Genomic DNA, 17,152 nt, shown 5'->3' with positions numbered 1-17,152 from the left:
TATGGCTGTGAATTCATTTAAATGAAGTTACCATGTAATATTCCAACTGTTAAATCAAACTCAACATGCCACAGTACGCAAAGGATTCAATAAAATTCAATATTCCTTTCCATGAATACATTGACTGAAAACTCTTTTGAAACTCTCTAAAATGTACCACTAGAAAGGATCATTTGACAAGGTCTGGCCTAATCTCTAAAATCCACTAATACACCATACAAAACTATGATTAAATGGTTTTGAGACTGTTGGTGCCACTGCTCCCAAAGTGTCTCCTGGCTGCTCATTTAAAATGCAAATGTATATAAATGCAAGTTTCACACAGTATCACTGCTGAAGCAGAACTGTTTTACTTCAATACCAAGTTGAAAACAGCGAAGTACTCTGCATTTTGGCAATTTCAAGGAAGAGAAATCAGAAGCTCGATTCGGTCAATATCCATTCATGGGTGAGGCATGTGCTAGAAAAGGAAGACAGAACAACCCTTCAAGTGTTCTGACTTCAAAAAACTCACATTCTTGTTGGTGACAAAATGTTGCTCCAGTCTCTAAGGGAAACCCTAAGAGGACACAGTGGACCACAGGTCTCGGGAGTGAGGAGGGAGAATAGCTTCCTTGGTCATCCAACGTGGGTGAAGCTGAAAGTGTGGTCCCCAAGAAACTGTCACGACCACAGTCCTTGGCGCCAGCAGTCTGTGCTTCTGACTAAGCCCTCCAAGCTACAGAATCACCGAATGCACCTTGTAGGCCCAAGGTGTTCTACTATAAGAGTCAAGAGAAAGGAAAACATGTAGACCCTAGAATTGTCAGATACCACTAATAGTCATGCTTCAAAATACTTGAAATGTTATGATACATATCAGTATTCTGTACACATCTGCCTAAATAAAGATTTGAAAGGCTGTTAAAACTCAATTAATCACAAATAATGCTAAGTGTGATCATCACTCCAAAGATGGAAACTGCTATGCATGTATACTGAAATACTTAAAGGATTTAAACTGAACAAAGAAACGTTCTTCATCTCATTTTACAGACCTAGAGCCTAGAAAGAAAAGGAAGGCAGGCAGGCAGGCCATAGGTGGCTTCAGCTGCCCTACTGGAACTTGGGCTCCATCTGCAGTGACAGGATCTCTTTACAGAAAAGTGCCACCAGTCCAAGGAGAAAACTAGTATACTGTGTCACCTTCCCTTTTTGGGGGAATACCTGTAACGTATTCTAATAGTTTTGAGGGCTATGTACCCAAGCTGTCCCCTAAGGATGCATACTGCATTTAATCCTCACAACAATTCTATGAGTAGTCACTGTTAATGTCCCCATCTTATAGAATAGATAACTAAGTACCTACCACAGTCAACCAGGTAAGTGGCTGAGTGGACTCTACACACTTAGCCACAGCACTGTGGTCTTTTTATCTTCTGTTCAAAACTGCACCTTTTTTAAGTGTTGAAATGTGCTTATTTAATGAAAAGATGGTAGACAGTGAATTCCTTTTTCTTCCAATGTTCTTATTTAGAAAAATTAAGAGTAAGCAAGACAACAGTAGTCTTCCAACTTTTTCTTTAACAGATTCGTGGAATTCAAACCACTGCCAAAGATGAAGAAAGTCACTGAAAAATTCTAAACAGGAGAATGATGAGATCAGACCTGAGTTTATACAGATCATTTTGTTATCCATGTGGAAGACAGACAGCAGAGAAAAAGATCAACAAGAGGAAGGGTTCATAGCTCCTGCATGAATCCCAGCAAGCAGTGATGGAAACAGAAGTAAGGAGAGGGTGTGGTAATTCAGGAAATATCAAAGCAGATTGCAGGAAGGGGAAGAATCAAAGATGACTCCCAAGTTCTATCTTGGATGACTGGCAAGGACACTAGGTGGCAAGTACAATACAGGAGGACAAGCCAATTTAGAGAAGATGAAGACATCTGTAAATCAGAAATGCCAAATCTGACATGCACTGCAATATCCAAGTAGAGAGGACTGGATGGAAAGCTCGGGGAAAGGGACTTGTCTGGAGAAATGTATTTCATGGTAGCTGAGACTTCAGCACAGATCTGCCAGGAAAGTGTGAGAATCGCAGTACAGATGGAAGCCGTAGGAGGCAACAGAGGCGAGGGGGAAAAAAAGAAAGACTACAGAACACTGACATGTGGGAAGCCAGGCGGGAGGGCCCCAGTGAGAGAAGGATGATGATGAGGCTGAAAACCATCCACAAGATCCGCTCACACAGGAATCGGTGGTCTTGACAAAGCCATCTTACAACAGTGAGATTAAAGAGAAGGAAGTTAAGCATTGAGAGACACAAGATGGTAGTCAGAAGAACATGGGGCAGACCTCTTCATATTTACAAACTGAGGGCCAAGAACCGAGACAGAGGGAGAGATTATACAGAGTCCCACCAGATATGTTTAATGACAAAGGCTCAAGGAAGCCAGGAATACTCCAGTGTCAGGCTGGAAAAGAAAGAAGTATAATTGGAAAATGAATGCGTATATGAGGAAAGAGAAGTTAAGGAGGACCATGCCTGACAGTGTCAATATTCTAGCATAAGGAATCTGCTAAGAGAAAGCAGTGTGAAATTGAGCAGAGGCCCAGGAGAGAGTGACGAATGTTCACAGTAACTATGAAGGAGAATAGAATACTGCCCACATGGAGGGGCTGCCTACAGTCAAGACACCAGCATTTTTCAAATTAGTTTTACTGAAATATTTCACATGCAATAAAATCCATCAATTTTAGCATATAATTCAATGAGTTACAACACATGCATCCAAGAGTGTTAACTACTATCACAATCAAGAAAATACCACATTCTCATTATCCCAGAGGCCCATTGTGTCTGTTTCCCACTGCAGTCCCAGAAAACCACAAGTCTGCTTTCTATCACTATAATTTTGCCTTTTCTAGAGTTTTATATAAATGTGATCAGACAGATTTCCTTTAGGTTTGACTCCTTTCTTAAGATAACAGTTTGAGATACAAACCTATTGCAAAGATCAGTAGTGTATTTGTAAATCACATATCTAACAATAGACTTGCATCTGGAATATATTAAAAACCCTTAGAATGTAGGCCAAGTGTGGTGACTCACACCTGTAATCCCCGCACTTTGGGAGGCCAAGGTGGGCAGATCACTTAACATCAGGAGTTCGAGACCAGCCTGGCCAACATGATGAAACCCCATTTCTACTAAAAATACAAAAATTCGCTGGGTATGGTGGCGCATGCCTGTAGTCCCAGCTGCTCGGGAGGCTGAGGCAGGAAAATTACTTGGACCTAGAAGGCAGAGGTTGCAATGAGCTGAGATCACACCACTGCACTCCAGCCTGGGCAACAGCGTGAGGCTCTGCCTCAAAAAAACAAACAAAAACCCTTAGAACTCAATGATAAAAAGATAAATAACCCAATTTGAAAATGAGCAAAAATATGAAGAGATATTTATCCAAAGAAGGTCTAAAAAGGACCAATAAGCACAGGAAAAGATATTCATCATCATCGGTCATCAAAGAAATGCAAATCAAAACAAAAATAAGAAACCTCATCTTAATGGAGGTTTCTCCAACCTCACTAGGCTGAGAAAATAAAAAATATAGACAATAACAAGCAGAGGTATGGATGTGGAGAAATCAGAACCTTTACACCTTGCTGGGGGGAATATAAACTGTGCAGCTGCTGTGGAAAACAGTTTGGTGGTTCCTCAAAAAGCTAAGCAAAGGCGAGTTAAAGGTGGCTCATGCCTGTAATCCCAGCACTTTGGGAAGCCAAGGTAGGAGGATTACTTGAGGTCAACCTGGCCAACATGGTAAAACCCTGTCTCTACTAAAAATACAAAAATTAGCCAAGCATGGTAGTGCACACCTATAATCCCAGCTACTCCAGAGTTTAAGGCAAGGAATCATTTGAGCTTGGGAGGCAGAGGCTGCAGCGAACCAAGATCATGCCATAGCCGAGGCAAAGGAGTGAGACTCTAAAAAAGCAAGTCTCAAAAAAAATAAAGAAAAAAAAATCTAAGCACAGACCTACCACATGACCCAGCAATTCTACTCCCAGCCATATACCCATGGGGAATGAAAACATCCACACAAAAACTTATACATAAATGTTTGTAGCAACAATATTTATAATTGCCAAAAGATAGAAATAACCCATTGTCTACCAACTGATGAAGAGATCAATAAAATGTGATACATTCACACAATGGGATATCATTCGTTTAAAAAAAAAAATGCAGTAGGCTGGGTGCAGGGCTCATGCCTGTAATCCCAATGCTTTGGGAGGCTGAGAAGGGAGGATGCTTGAGGCCAGGAGTTTGAGACCAGCCTGGGCAACATGGTGAAACCCTGTGTCTACAAAAAAAAATTTTTTTAATTAGCCCAATGTAGTGGTATGCGCCAATAGTCCTAGCTACTCAGGAGACTGAGGCAGGAGGATTGCTTGGGCCCAGAAGTTCAAAGTTACAGTGAGCTATGATCATGCCACTGCACTCCAGCCTGGGAGACAGTACAAGACTCTGTTTCTTTTTTTTTTTTAAGGACTAAAGTACAGATACTTGTTACAACATGGAACAACATGGAAGAACCTTGACAGCACTATACTCAGTGAAAGAACACAAACATAAAGACCACATGTTGTGTGATTCTATTTATAAATGTCCAGAATAGGCAAATCCATAGTGACAGAAATCACATTAGTGTCTGGCCAAGGGGTTATAGAGGGGGAGAAGTGCAGAGTGACCACTGATGCAGACATGACTTCTTTTTGGGGTGACAAAAATATTTTAAAATTAGATATTGAGGATGATTACGTAGCTCTGTGAATTCTAAAAAGTCACTGAACCATGTACTTTAAAGTGGTGGATTTTACGGTATATCAACTTGTATCTCAATAAAGCTGGTATTTAAAAAGGGAGTGGGAGGATTACTCTGCAAGTGGCAGTCTGAGACGACACAATGCATCCACCCTGGGACTGGTCAAAGAGAATGAGGGATTCTACTGCAGAAGACCATGACAAACACTGCCTGCAGGATATGGTGTCAGTGAGGACTAAGAGGCCGGTGACACGGGCTAAAGTCTCAAAGACACAGCAAGAGGATCAGGAAGAAAAGTTGACCCTTGACAAGGCCTACAAGCAAGAAACATAAGAAATCAAGATGGTGGACTTACCTGGGACTACTGCTGGCAAGCCCTCTGTTTCTTCTTATTTTTTGTTGAGACAGAATCATACTCTGTTGCACAAGCTGGAGCGCAGTGGCACAGACCAAGGCTCACTGCAGCCTCCATCTCCCGGGCTTAAGCAATCCTCCCAATTCAGCCTGCCAAGTAGCTGGGACTACAGGGGCATGCCGCCACGCCCAGCTAGTTTTTTTATTTTTGTAGAGATAAGGTCTGTGTTGCCCAGGCTGGTCTGACTCCTGAGCTCAAGTGATCCTCCCGCCTTTGCCTCCCAAAGGGTTAGAATTTCAGGCATGAGCTACTGTGCCCAGTGCAAGTCCTCTGTTTCTGACCAAGAATGTTTTAGAAGGAACTTGCCTGTCACCAAGTCTGGTGCCAGATTTGGCTGGGCAGGGGGTGGGGGCAGTTCCCAGGCAAAATGTTTTAAGGGTGAATGCTCTAGGTTGAGGAGCCCTCAGTGTACAGTTAGAGTACAACAACAGTGTCTGTCTGATCTGCCAGGAGTGGAAGGGGGAGCCATGGGAGTAGGACTAGGACACGGCACTAATTCACACATGCGTCACCATGGCATTCAGAGGAAGGTGAATATGCTAAGCAGAAAGTGATGGAGAAGGCCTGGTTAGAAACAGGGCTGATGTTATGAACTCACAGGGTAAGTAAGCTAGACAATGTTTACACACTCATTTTTAAGACTGCCATTATGCTGCTTATTTAAAATAAAACAAGAGCATTCTATATCTAAGCACAGTTAGCAAGCCAGGTGCGGTGGCTCACGCTTGTAATCCCAGAATTTTGGGAGGCCAAGGCAGGTGGATTATCTGAGGTCAGGAGTTTGAGACCAGCTTGGCCAACATGGCAAAACCCTGTCTCTACTAAAAACACAAATATTAGCCAGGCGTGATGGCACACACCTGTAGTCCCAGCTACTCGGGTGTCTGAGGCAGGAGAATCGCTTGAATCCGGGAGGCAGAGGTTGCAGTGAGCCAAGATCGCACCAGTGCACTCCAACCTGGGTGACAAAGCGAGACTCTGTCTCAAAAGAAATTTCTTTGTAAACACAGTCAGCAAAGACACTATTACTGAGCTTCTCTCTACTCCAGGTCTCTCTTCCAGAGATATCGTAAGTGCCAGTGCTACCAACACAGTATCTTTCAGATCCCATTCAGACTGTGTCTGTCTTTCCCTTGCTGGCCTCTGTTCCTGTTCCTGCTGGCAGGGTTGTCCATTCCAAGTCAATCAGGAAGAATTCTGCTTGGCAGTCCCACTCACTCCATGGGAAGAGCCAAACTAAAAGCAATCCTGTAACAGGAAGGAGCATAAACCTCCCACAACTTTTGTCCCTCTCTTCCCAGCAATATGACTGGGGACCCACTCCTCATCTGTGAAAAAAAGACAGAAGCCATATATGGTGGTGTACACCTATAGTTCCAGCTACCTGGGCAGCTGAGGCAGGAGAAGCAGGATCACCTGAGCCCAGGAGTTTACGTCTGTACTGCACATGAGCACACCTGTGAACAGCCACTGCACTCCAGCCTGGGCAACAGAGCGAGACCCTGTCTCTTTAAAAAAAAAAAAAAAGAGAGAGAGAGAGAGACAGAAAAACTATTCTTGAGGTCCAAGAGATTCCAGCAGATTCCTCAGAATTCTAAGCTTTCCAGTTTTATTTTAAAACAAACAGGGAACAAAGAAGAAAACTGGAAGATATAAACAAGCAGAAATTCTGAGTTCAGTTTGTATTTAAAATTATTTCATTTAACCACCCCATATACAAATTAAAAGGAGCAAAGAACAAATTTCTTATTTAATGCAGGTTTTCAAGACTTAACGCTTAAAATCCAGTACAATGAATCTGTATACACTACTAATTAAGAACATTTAGCTAATATCATACGCATGATGCATCACCTGCATGATGATGATGGTGACAATGACGACCACCACTAGCAAGACAGACATTTTTATTAAATTTCGAAGAATCAGATATCAATCTGTTTAAAGCGGTTAGCTCCCAGGAGTGGGACTATAAGTACCTTTCATTTTCACATTACATATTTCTGTAATGATTGAATTTTTAAATTATTTTTATAATAAAGATTTTTTTAAAAAAGATATCATAGGCTTCTAGTTAAAACAATAAAAATGCAATAGAAATATGAAGGCTACAAAGATTAATAAAATCAGAGGGTTCAAACTACCTCATCTTGTCTTTTTCCCCCCACAATATTTAGAATATGTTTAATAAATAAATAAATAAAATAGAAACAGAAGAATGTTTTTAATCTACTTACCTTTCTGGCCCCTAACATTATATTTTCTAAAGCCAAATAAGTATTTAGATTTTAGGAAGTTTTTCTTAGCTCTTACTAAACTATTATATAATGACTTATCAAGAAGAAAATATATGAAGTGAATTTCAATTAACACTAACATGTAAGAAGAAACTCCTTCTTTGGAGGGTTCATAGAATCAGAAACACCCCTTCCTGCTATAACAAAATAGGTGAAAGTCAGAAATAAGTCCACCTTTCTATTTTCAGTTTATACTCAACTTAGTTTTTTAAGAAAGAATTTCAGAACAATCAAGTCATTTGATCACCGACCTAGCTCCAGCAAGATTACATGGTATATATGTCACACACAACGAAGCCTCAAAGTGCCTGAAATGCTACAGCTCTTCTCTGACGGAAGCTGGCTCCAGGCACTGCATGAGACCTTCCAGCACCTCTAGCCATAGTCTGGAGACAGGCACCAAGCACAGTGGTCACTAGGAGCACAGGTTGGACAGCAGCTGCAACAGCCACCCAGGTATCCATCTGGGAATCCCAAGAGAGAGGACTATTCACTTCCTCTTTGTCTCAAAGGGCCCTGAGCTACTACTAGACTGGCCCACTGTGGGGTCTGCTGTGCATCCCACCCTGGAGGTGACATGGTCCCTGTGATGAGAAGGCCAGACTGACAGCCCTGCTGTCATTGCTCCTGGAGACCCTGATGCTACTCTCCTCGCTACTCTCTCAGAGCCAGACCCAACTGCTGGACCTAAAGAACACATTTTAAAAGTATCACTCAATTACTTTTGGTTGAAGACAGTAAAACATAAAAAATATAGTTAAGGATACCCTTGGGTAAAATTCAAGGTAAATGGCCAGCCAAGGTGGCTCATGCCTGTAATCCTGGCACTCTGGGAGGCCGAGGGGGGCAGATTGCGTTAAGCTCAGGCATTCGGGACCAGCCTGAGCAACAAGGTGAAACCCTGTCTCTACTAAAATATAAAAAATTAGCCAGATGTGGAGGCATGCACCTGTAATCCCAGCTATTCAGGAGGCTGTGACAGGAGAATTGCTTGAACCTGGGAGGCAGAGGTTTCAGTGAGCCAAAATCACACCACTGCACTCCAGCCTGGGCAACAGAGCAAGATTCCATCTCCAAAAAAAAAAGATCGAGGTGAATTTAAAACAGTTTTCTTGATACGGCCTGACAGACTGCCCCCAGTATACAGGTGCCTCAGGGAAAGATAATGCTGCTAAGACTACCAAAAATAAGTGAATCAGAGTGGTAAGGTGATAAATACACAATAGAGGGAGCTCCTAATGATGCAGAAGAAAGTGAGAGTACTTTAGGGGAAGCTCCATGAGAGGATCATAGAGAGAAGACAGAGTTCCATGAATGAGGGTGCAGCCTGGCCCAGGACCCAGTCTAGCCCTAGGACAACGAGCTACTGAGGTCAGAAAGGGCTGGGGGAGGACAAGTACCACTAGGAGAGGCTCACCACACTGAGATGAGGTCTTTCGAAAAGACTGCAAACTTCAGTATAGACATAGTAAAACTGACTAAACCTAACTAGAAAGTAACAACCGCTGGTAGTGAAGTATCAGGAAAGGATCAACCCACATAAGATCTGCAAGCTGGGGTGTCCCAGACAAGGAGGCAGAAGGAGCTCAAAGGGCTCGGTGGTTGGGAATACTTGGCAATCACAAACAACTGGCAGGGATGGAAACTCAAAGTATTTGAAATTGAATATGAAGTTCAGGAACACAATAACCATTAAAATTAATACAATGACCTGAAACTAAACAGGTCCAACTTAAATGTTATATCCAAAGACAAGGTCAATAGAATGTAGAACACTCAAATGACAAAAAACCTTCTATAAAGTGTTCTAGAAACCCAAGATTCAGGAAAACCAGAGGCAACAAGAAATTGTTTAAAAAAAAAAAAGCCAGCAAACATCTATAAAACATTTTTAAACATTAAAACAACAAAATGCCCACCTCAAATAAAATATTTCCATAACCAATGAGGACCCAAAATCACACAATTTTTAAAACCCCAAAAAGCACATTTTAAAAAACTGCTCACTTAGCACGTGTCCACAGCCAGGGTGAACTGCCACAGCCACAGTCCCCCTCTGATGAGCACCGTCCACGCCAGCTATACAGGGCACCCACAGGCTCGCTAAACCTTATGAGCAGGCAGACAGAGTGGCTGACCACTCTCAGGGCACAGGAGGAGGCAGGCATGGGACCACCACCTGAAGGGACACAGAGGCTGGTCCCAGAACTGAAGCCCATGCTCTACGGGCTCAGTTCTGTGAGTACCAGAGGCCTTCCATTTCTCTCATGCAACAACACTGTCAGCCACACCAAAACCATGAAAGGAGCATAGCAGCCCAAAGCAACACAAGCAGTGGGATCCTCTTCAAAAGACCAATATGCATCCAGCCCACTTTTCAGTACTGTGAATACGATCATGAATCCTCCTAACACTGAGTCCAAAAACACACTGAAAGGATATTCAATGTATTTTCCTTATTAAAGATATGACCCTTTTAAAAAATACTGCCATCGGAAAAAGTTTAAATGAGCAAGGAAATGGGGAAGCACTCCTGGAAGGCCTTCCCCATTGTTTGGGAGGCATTTCAGGGGTGCATCTCAACTCCTCTAGGTACATAAATGATTCTTACATTTCCAATCAAACAGAGTAACTTACTTAGAGCAAAGTAAGATAAACACAGCCTCAGGCTTGGGTGCCTGTGCATCTCTGGGGTTTTACCCACCCTGGTCCAGCCTGCTCTGTATCATCTGCTGCCAGGCTCCCTGCTCTGCAGGGCCTGGGACTGGGTACAGACAGAGGTCACTCCAGGCCAGCCTTTAGGCATCTCCAGGACTGTAGTGAGGAATCTCAACAGCCAGGTCTCCCGAAGAATAGGGAGGAACACATAACTCCTGTTTTCTTTCTCTCATTATAGAATTGACCACATCTTAGAAGCTACCTGACCCCCAACCCAATCCTACAATTTTACATGTTACATGAAATGGCCCAACTGTCCTGAACATATATGAAATATTCTTTGCATCTAATCCTAAGAAATTCGACACCCACTTTACTAGGAGCTCTTAAGGTTACCACTGAGGTATGAAGAAGTCACCTTATATCCTATTTCTTAATGCCTTCTACCAATTTTAGCTTCTAAGTATGTCCAACTTGCCTTCATAAGCTAGTAATAAGTACAATCTACTACTAATTAATGAAGCAGGATAAAACAAAATCTGGTTCCCGTCCTAGCTTTCCCCTTTGCAGATATTACCCAACGATTTAACAGCTATTCTCCCTTGTGCTTCTGAGCCCACAGAGCCCCAAAGCAGACATGCTATTCTTTCAGCACAACCAGGGCTGTGGACAGTGAGGGTTGACTTTACAATTTCTTATTGATGTAGCTGGTTCAATGACAACTGGAGAGTTAAAAATTCACAGTGAATGAATGAATGCATGTAGTGAAATTGGTAAAGACATAGGTTAAAAAGATGAGTCTTAGGACGCTACTTATAAATAAAACAAAAATTCAGAGTGTTATCAACATACTGAAGATTTGGAATCACATAAATTATTGACTACTAATGACTTCCTATCCATGGTATTTTGTGATTTTCATCAGATGGTAAAAAGATAAAATTTTCTCATAATTTTTATTGGTTCCCTTTCTAACACAGTACACTGGAAAAACAGCTGTTAAGGACACGTGATTTTGTATCCTCAAGTTTGAGCCTTCTTGGCCCATCCCTTTTATCATCCGATATTTGTACTATTTTGCCAAAGCCACAACTTATTGTTCACAGAGGGTTGGTGTTCTATGATGTTAATATCTAACCAATTCAAAGCACCTCTTAAAATGCAATACCATAATCTTAAACCTCTCATCATTTCAACACAATACAAAAAAGTAAAGAAAATTTCAAAAAATAAAACTCAAAATACCTTGGAGATATGTAACAACTATCCAGATTTTCAAAAGATGCAATTGTTTTTCTAACTAAGAAAAACAGAGACTAAAATAGCAGGTGGGACACATACAATTCTGCAGCACATTCATCAGTCATGCTCATGGGGAGAAAACCACATCCAATTTCCCCTATCTATATTAAAATGACTGAAATGGTGCTGCATACAAAAATGTGAATGAAGGGTCAAAACTTTAAAGTGGGCGGGTGTGGTGACTCACACCTATAATCCCGCCACTTTGGAAGACCAAGGTGGTTGGATCATTTGAGGTCAGGAGTTCAAGATCCATCTGGCCAAGATGGCGAAACACTGCCTCTACTAAAAATACAAAAATTAGCCTGTGTGGCAGTGGGCACCTGTAATCCCAGCTACTTGAGAGGCCGAGGCAGGAGTATCACTTGAACCCGGGAGGCAGAGATTGCAATGAGCCGAGATCTCGCCCTTGCACTCCAGCCTGGGTGACAGAGCAAGATTCTGTCTGAAAAAAAAAAATAGTGGCTACCAAATGCAATTTCTGAACTTATCTCAAAATGTGGTGTGCTTGCATTTTAAAATCCTACAACTTATCAAGTCATCTGAAAAATAATTTAGAATTGCTTCTCTAATATGCCATAAAAGTACTCAGCTAATATCAAAATGCATGCGTAAAGCTTGACTGGATCCCAATTTAAAAAAAAAAACAAACCTATAAATGACTTTGAAAAAAATCTGAATATGGACTTAATATTAAATGATATTAGACACTGCACTCCAGCACAGGGGACAGAGCAAGACCTTGTCTCAGAAAAAAAAGAATGTTAGAGAATGTGGTAGGAGTAGTATGATAAAGTAAGAGAATGTCCTTACTTTTAGGAAGTGGTGGGCAAGCTGACATGGTGGAGCAAGCTGAAGTTTTCATGGGTAAAGAGTTACATCTGCAACTTACTTCCAAATAGTTTTTGGTAAACAAAACAAAACACAGACATACGCTTTATGGCAAAATGTTTATAATTATTGAACCAAGATGGTGGATATATGGATACACATTTCTCTACGCTTTCCACATTTTAATACTTAAAGATTTTCTTAACAAAATTTAGGAAAAATACACATGTAAATGATGTTAATCACTTGTCAACAGATTAAGCTGGTTTTCCAATAATTCTTCAAACAGCTCTTTACTTGTAACCCTGTGACATACGAAACAGGGCTAGTTTAACTTAAACATACACATATAGCCAGAGACCTTGGGAGTATCTCACTCCTGCTCTTCAAAACAAAATAAATCTTCTAGGAAACAAGCCTTCATTTATGTCTCACTTATAAAAGCATAATGTTTAACAGATATACTGAGCACAGGTGCAGTGCTCTCAAGTCTAGCTGATTATGCACTACACTTTCCCAATCTGCATTTCAATCATGGCATCACCCAGATGACGGATCACATCACTTCATTCATGAAAACATACAGGAGGCCAAAAAAGTAATTTCTAACAAGAGGAGAAAAACTAATTTTCGAACAGGAAGTTGAAAACAGTTCATATCAAACCCCGTTACGGTGAAAAGGAGAATATTTTACAGCATGCCAGAGATGAAAAGGAAAAAAGAATGCATAAAAACAAAATGAAAGGAGGAAAGGAAATCTACTTAAGCTTTTCGGTATCATCACCAAAGTCAAAGATAAATTAAAATGTAGGAAGAAAAACTCCCATTTGAAACTAGCCACCAATTAAAACTGTATGGAGGGAGGGTAATTATGACAGCATTCAGAATTTTACAGGAAAGCATCCCTTCAGAAACCACCCAATTTAACCGCCACCCTTTACTGTAAGGAAGCAGTCACAAGGTGGGAAGCAGATACAAAGTCTAGGTTCCCGTCTTCCCAACTCCCCAAGTCCTGAAAGGCACTTGAACCTGACAAATGATCATTACAATCACAGGAGTCACTATCAAGTCCAAGCTGGTTTTCCAGTGCCTCGTGCCAATCTCACTCATTACTCCTATGCTCACATCAAACACAGACACCTTCCACTGTAGAAAATCAGAGTTAAGTGCCTCCTCTCTGCTGTCCATTACTATCACAAACAGGAAGGGAATCAGAAGGGAGAAAAATATTAAGTTTTAATAAAACAGTACAAATAGATCATTTCTCTAATGAATTTGAGTCTCCTCCATCATCCAAAAAGCTTCAGACTATTTTATAATTGTAGAAAATTGGTTATGAAATGTATCAACTATGCAAAAGATGTTATTCTAAGTGACAAGTAACTATAATACCTAGAGAAAAATTAACTTTTAAGTGAGAAAATTAATATATAAAACATCAGCTCAAAGATTTCCTTCTATCTAGGTACATGGCACAGGAATTCCTTAGGGGAAATTTTCAAGGACACTTATACATTTGCCTAACATGTAAGTACTGAGAACAAGGGATGGTAGCATTGTTGCTTGCTTTTTAAGGCAATGCAGATCCTGCAATTAGGGGAAAACATGATATTGCTAATTTGGTAGCATCACCAATAAAGGGTCTAACATTATTAAAGTAATAGCAAACTCATGGTTGATTATTACAAATGCTAGAAAAATAAAGTGAAATTTGTACCTTTAGTGAGGCTAGTGGATGTTCTGGACCAAGTAAACTCCAATGAAAGGAAGCCAGATCTTCATCAGGCAGAATGTGATTTCCTGGAATATAAACATGGATAACATTAAAGCAATCATCTTAAGTAACACAAGGAAACTTTTAAAAGCACTGTATATTGTCATCTATAGTAGAAAACTCCCAAACAGAAACTGCAAGTCTTCATCTTTTAACATAAAGCAACATACAGCGGGCAAAATCCTTGCAGCTGCCTTGAGAATGATAGGAATTTCTAGTGGAGTCCTAACAGCATTCAACCTAAGAGCTGCATAAAACTTAAGCAACTTCGCAGCACAATATTAAAAATAAACACCAGTCTGCAAAAGGTCAGTCTGACAATGTCAGGATATCAAATACCAATTAGATTCAAGTTTTCATTTGTTCATGAAATTGCTATGGTTCAAGTTTTCATCTGTTCATGAAATTGCTATGGTTCAAAATTACAAAAAACACCCAATGTGAAATCTGCACAATTATAAAATCTTTCTTAGCAAGATTAAATGACAATGACTGCTGATTGTAACATGAATCAACACCCTTCTCCTATAATTTCCGTCACCACCCACAAACATATGTGAAAAGGCCTATCCTACAATACTACTCATGAGGCTATTAAGCTGCTCATCCTATCACCAGCGTATCAGTCTACAAACAAAACTGTATTCAATTGAGAAACTGTATTTGAGGGAATACTCTACTTTCACAATAATGTTCATATTCCTGATATATCTGATCTTTAGTAGGTTAGCTATCTCACTGCAATCTCAAAGCAGTAATTTCCTAAACATGATTTTTATAACATTACTTAATCACCTCCACCTTATGATAGCAGATTCATTAATTAGCTACTAACAAAAAGCAAAACAAACTAAGACCATCTGGAATATTGCTACATTATAATTCAGGTTGAGCAGCCACAGTCCAAAAATCCAAAATGATGCAAAATCAACATGATGCCACAAGTGGAAAATTCCACAACTGGCCTCATAAGATGGGTCAAAGGCAGTCAAAACTTGGTTTCCTGCACAAAATTATTTAGAATGTTTTATCAAATTACCTTTTGGCTATATATATAAGGTATATATGAAACATAAATGACTTTCATGCTTAGACTTGGGTGCCATCTCTGAGATATTTCATTAGGCAAATATTCCAAAATCTGAAAATATTTAAAGTCCAAAATACTTCTGGTCCTAAGCATTTCAGATGAGGGACACTTCACCTGTATTCCAAACACACAAACACACAATCCAGAGGTACTGAACTCCCATGATGTCCAAATGAGCAAATGTGAACCGTAAATGCCCAGGTTTGCTGTGCTTGATATTGCTTTCCTCTGTTAATGGATTATATAGAATTTCACAGTGAAGAATGAAGTGTCTGAAATTTTGGAAGCTTTAATTTGAAATAATATTAAGGCAAATCTACATTAGTAATAGTCTTTGTGAAAACTTGTGTGAAATACCTAAACGAGTATTCCAACATTCCTAAAACAAAATACTTTATGTACTTTCTATTACAGAAGGGAAAAGAAAAATAAGCTTTCTCATTTGAGGACATTGAAACTTTTCCAGCCTGGCCAACGTGGTGAAAATTAGCCAGGTGTGGTGGTGCACAGCTGTAATCCCAGCTACTTGAGAGCCTGAGGCAGGAGAATTGCTTGAACCTGGGAGACAGAGGTTGCAGTGAGCCAAGATCGCAGCACTGCACACCAGCCTGGGCGACAGAGCGAGACTCCAGCTCAACAACAACAAAAATTCAAAGAATTTTAAAACCTCAGGAGCTTACCTATAACTTAACTAAACTTTTTGAAGAGATTCCAAGCCCTAAATTGACAACATATTACAATTGATTCTGTTTTTCATTTATTTCAGAACTTTACAAACTAGCAAGCTAGAAAAGTATCAGTTGGCATTATCTTCCAAATACCATATTCAATGTTTCCTAAATAAGATAAACAAGTATGCTTCCATTTTTCAAATGAGCTAAGGTAACCATATTCTAAGAGCATATGATTTTCACATTCATTCAAAGTCAATTAATATGCCAAGTTATTTTGCATAGCATTTAAGCAAATGTGGAACTTTCCATATAATGTGCCATCCCCATACTCACCTTTAACATCAGAGGAAATATCCTTTTATATTTTAATATTTGAAAATACATTTAAAAGATTAGATTTAATCCCCAAATCCCCAAAGGCACAAGAGTTCCCTTATTAAGGACTGTATTTGATATTAGATCCAAATAAACACAACTTGTGAAATCACAATTTTGTTGACTGACTCATATAGTAAAACTTGAAATGCTCTCACAAAATAATATATAAAAAACTGTGGCCAGGTGTGATGGCTCATGACTGTAATCCCAGCACTTTGGGAGGCCCAGGTGGGTGGATTGCCCTGAGCTCAAGAGTTAGGAGACCATCCTGGCCAACATGGTAAAACCCTGTCTCAACCAAAAATACACAAAAATTTAGCCAGACGTGGAGGCGTGCACCTCTAGTCCCACCAACTTGAGAAGCTGAGGTGTGAGGATCTCTTGAGCCTGGTAGGTGGAGGTTGCAGTGGGCCGAGATTGCACCACTGCACTCCATTCTAGGCAACAAAGTGAGTTCCTGCCTCAAAAAAAAAAAAAAAGGCTCAGCGCTGTAATCCCAGCCAAGACCGAGGTGGGTGAATCACTTGAGCTCAGGAGTTCAAGATCAGCCTGGTCAACATGGCGAAACCCTGTCTCTATTAAAAATACAAGAGCTCAGGAGCTCAAGACCAGCCTGGCCAACATAGTGAAACCCCACCTCTACTAAAAATACAAAAAAATTAGCCTGTAATCCCAGCTAAAAAAAAAAAAAATCTTTCTGAAAACCAGGAATTTCTAAAAATAACCCACAATATAATCCCCTCTTGAACAGGACTGGATTGGGGCTGCCAGCCTCTAGAGAATACAAACTGCAAGGGAGGCCAGTAACTGAGCACTGGAGACCACACAGCTTCCCAAATTGGCCTTGTGTGTCCAAAACAGCCCCAAATCCCATAAGATTCATGGATTCTAATCACAGAAGTGCCTCCCTCCAAAACATGTTTA

General features: G+C 40.5%; 1 protein-coding gene across 9 annotated transcripts in view; it reads right to left on the bottom strand.

Moving 5' to 3' along the window:
* Positions 1 to 17,152, bottom strand: part of FAM120A (family with sequence similarity 120 member A) — a 120,266-nt gene that overhangs the window by 82,740 nt on the left and 20,374 nt on the right. For all 9 annotated transcript variants that reach the window (XR_013532171.1, XR_013532172.1, XM_035298936.3 and 6 more), the window contains exon 3: positions 14,030 to 14,112. Coding sequence is in view for 7 of the 9 variants with exons in the window: in XM_035298936.3 (XP_035154827.1) it covers positions 14,030 to 14,112 (83 nt within the window). In the remaining 2 variants the exon portion in view is untranslated. The remainder of the gene's footprint in view (positions 1 to 14,029; positions 14,113 to 17,152) is intronic.

This window comes from Callithrix jacchus, chromosome 1, assembly GCF_049354715.1.
Source record: "Callithrix jacchus isolate 240 chromosome 1, calJac240_pri, whole genome shotgun sequence".
Taxonomy (NCBI): domain Eukaryota; kingdom Metazoa; phylum Chordata; class Mammalia; order Primates; family Cebidae; genus Callithrix; species Callithrix jacchus.
Note: the sequence above shows the minus strand (reverse complement) of the source record. Positions and strands in the feature narration are given on the sequence as shown.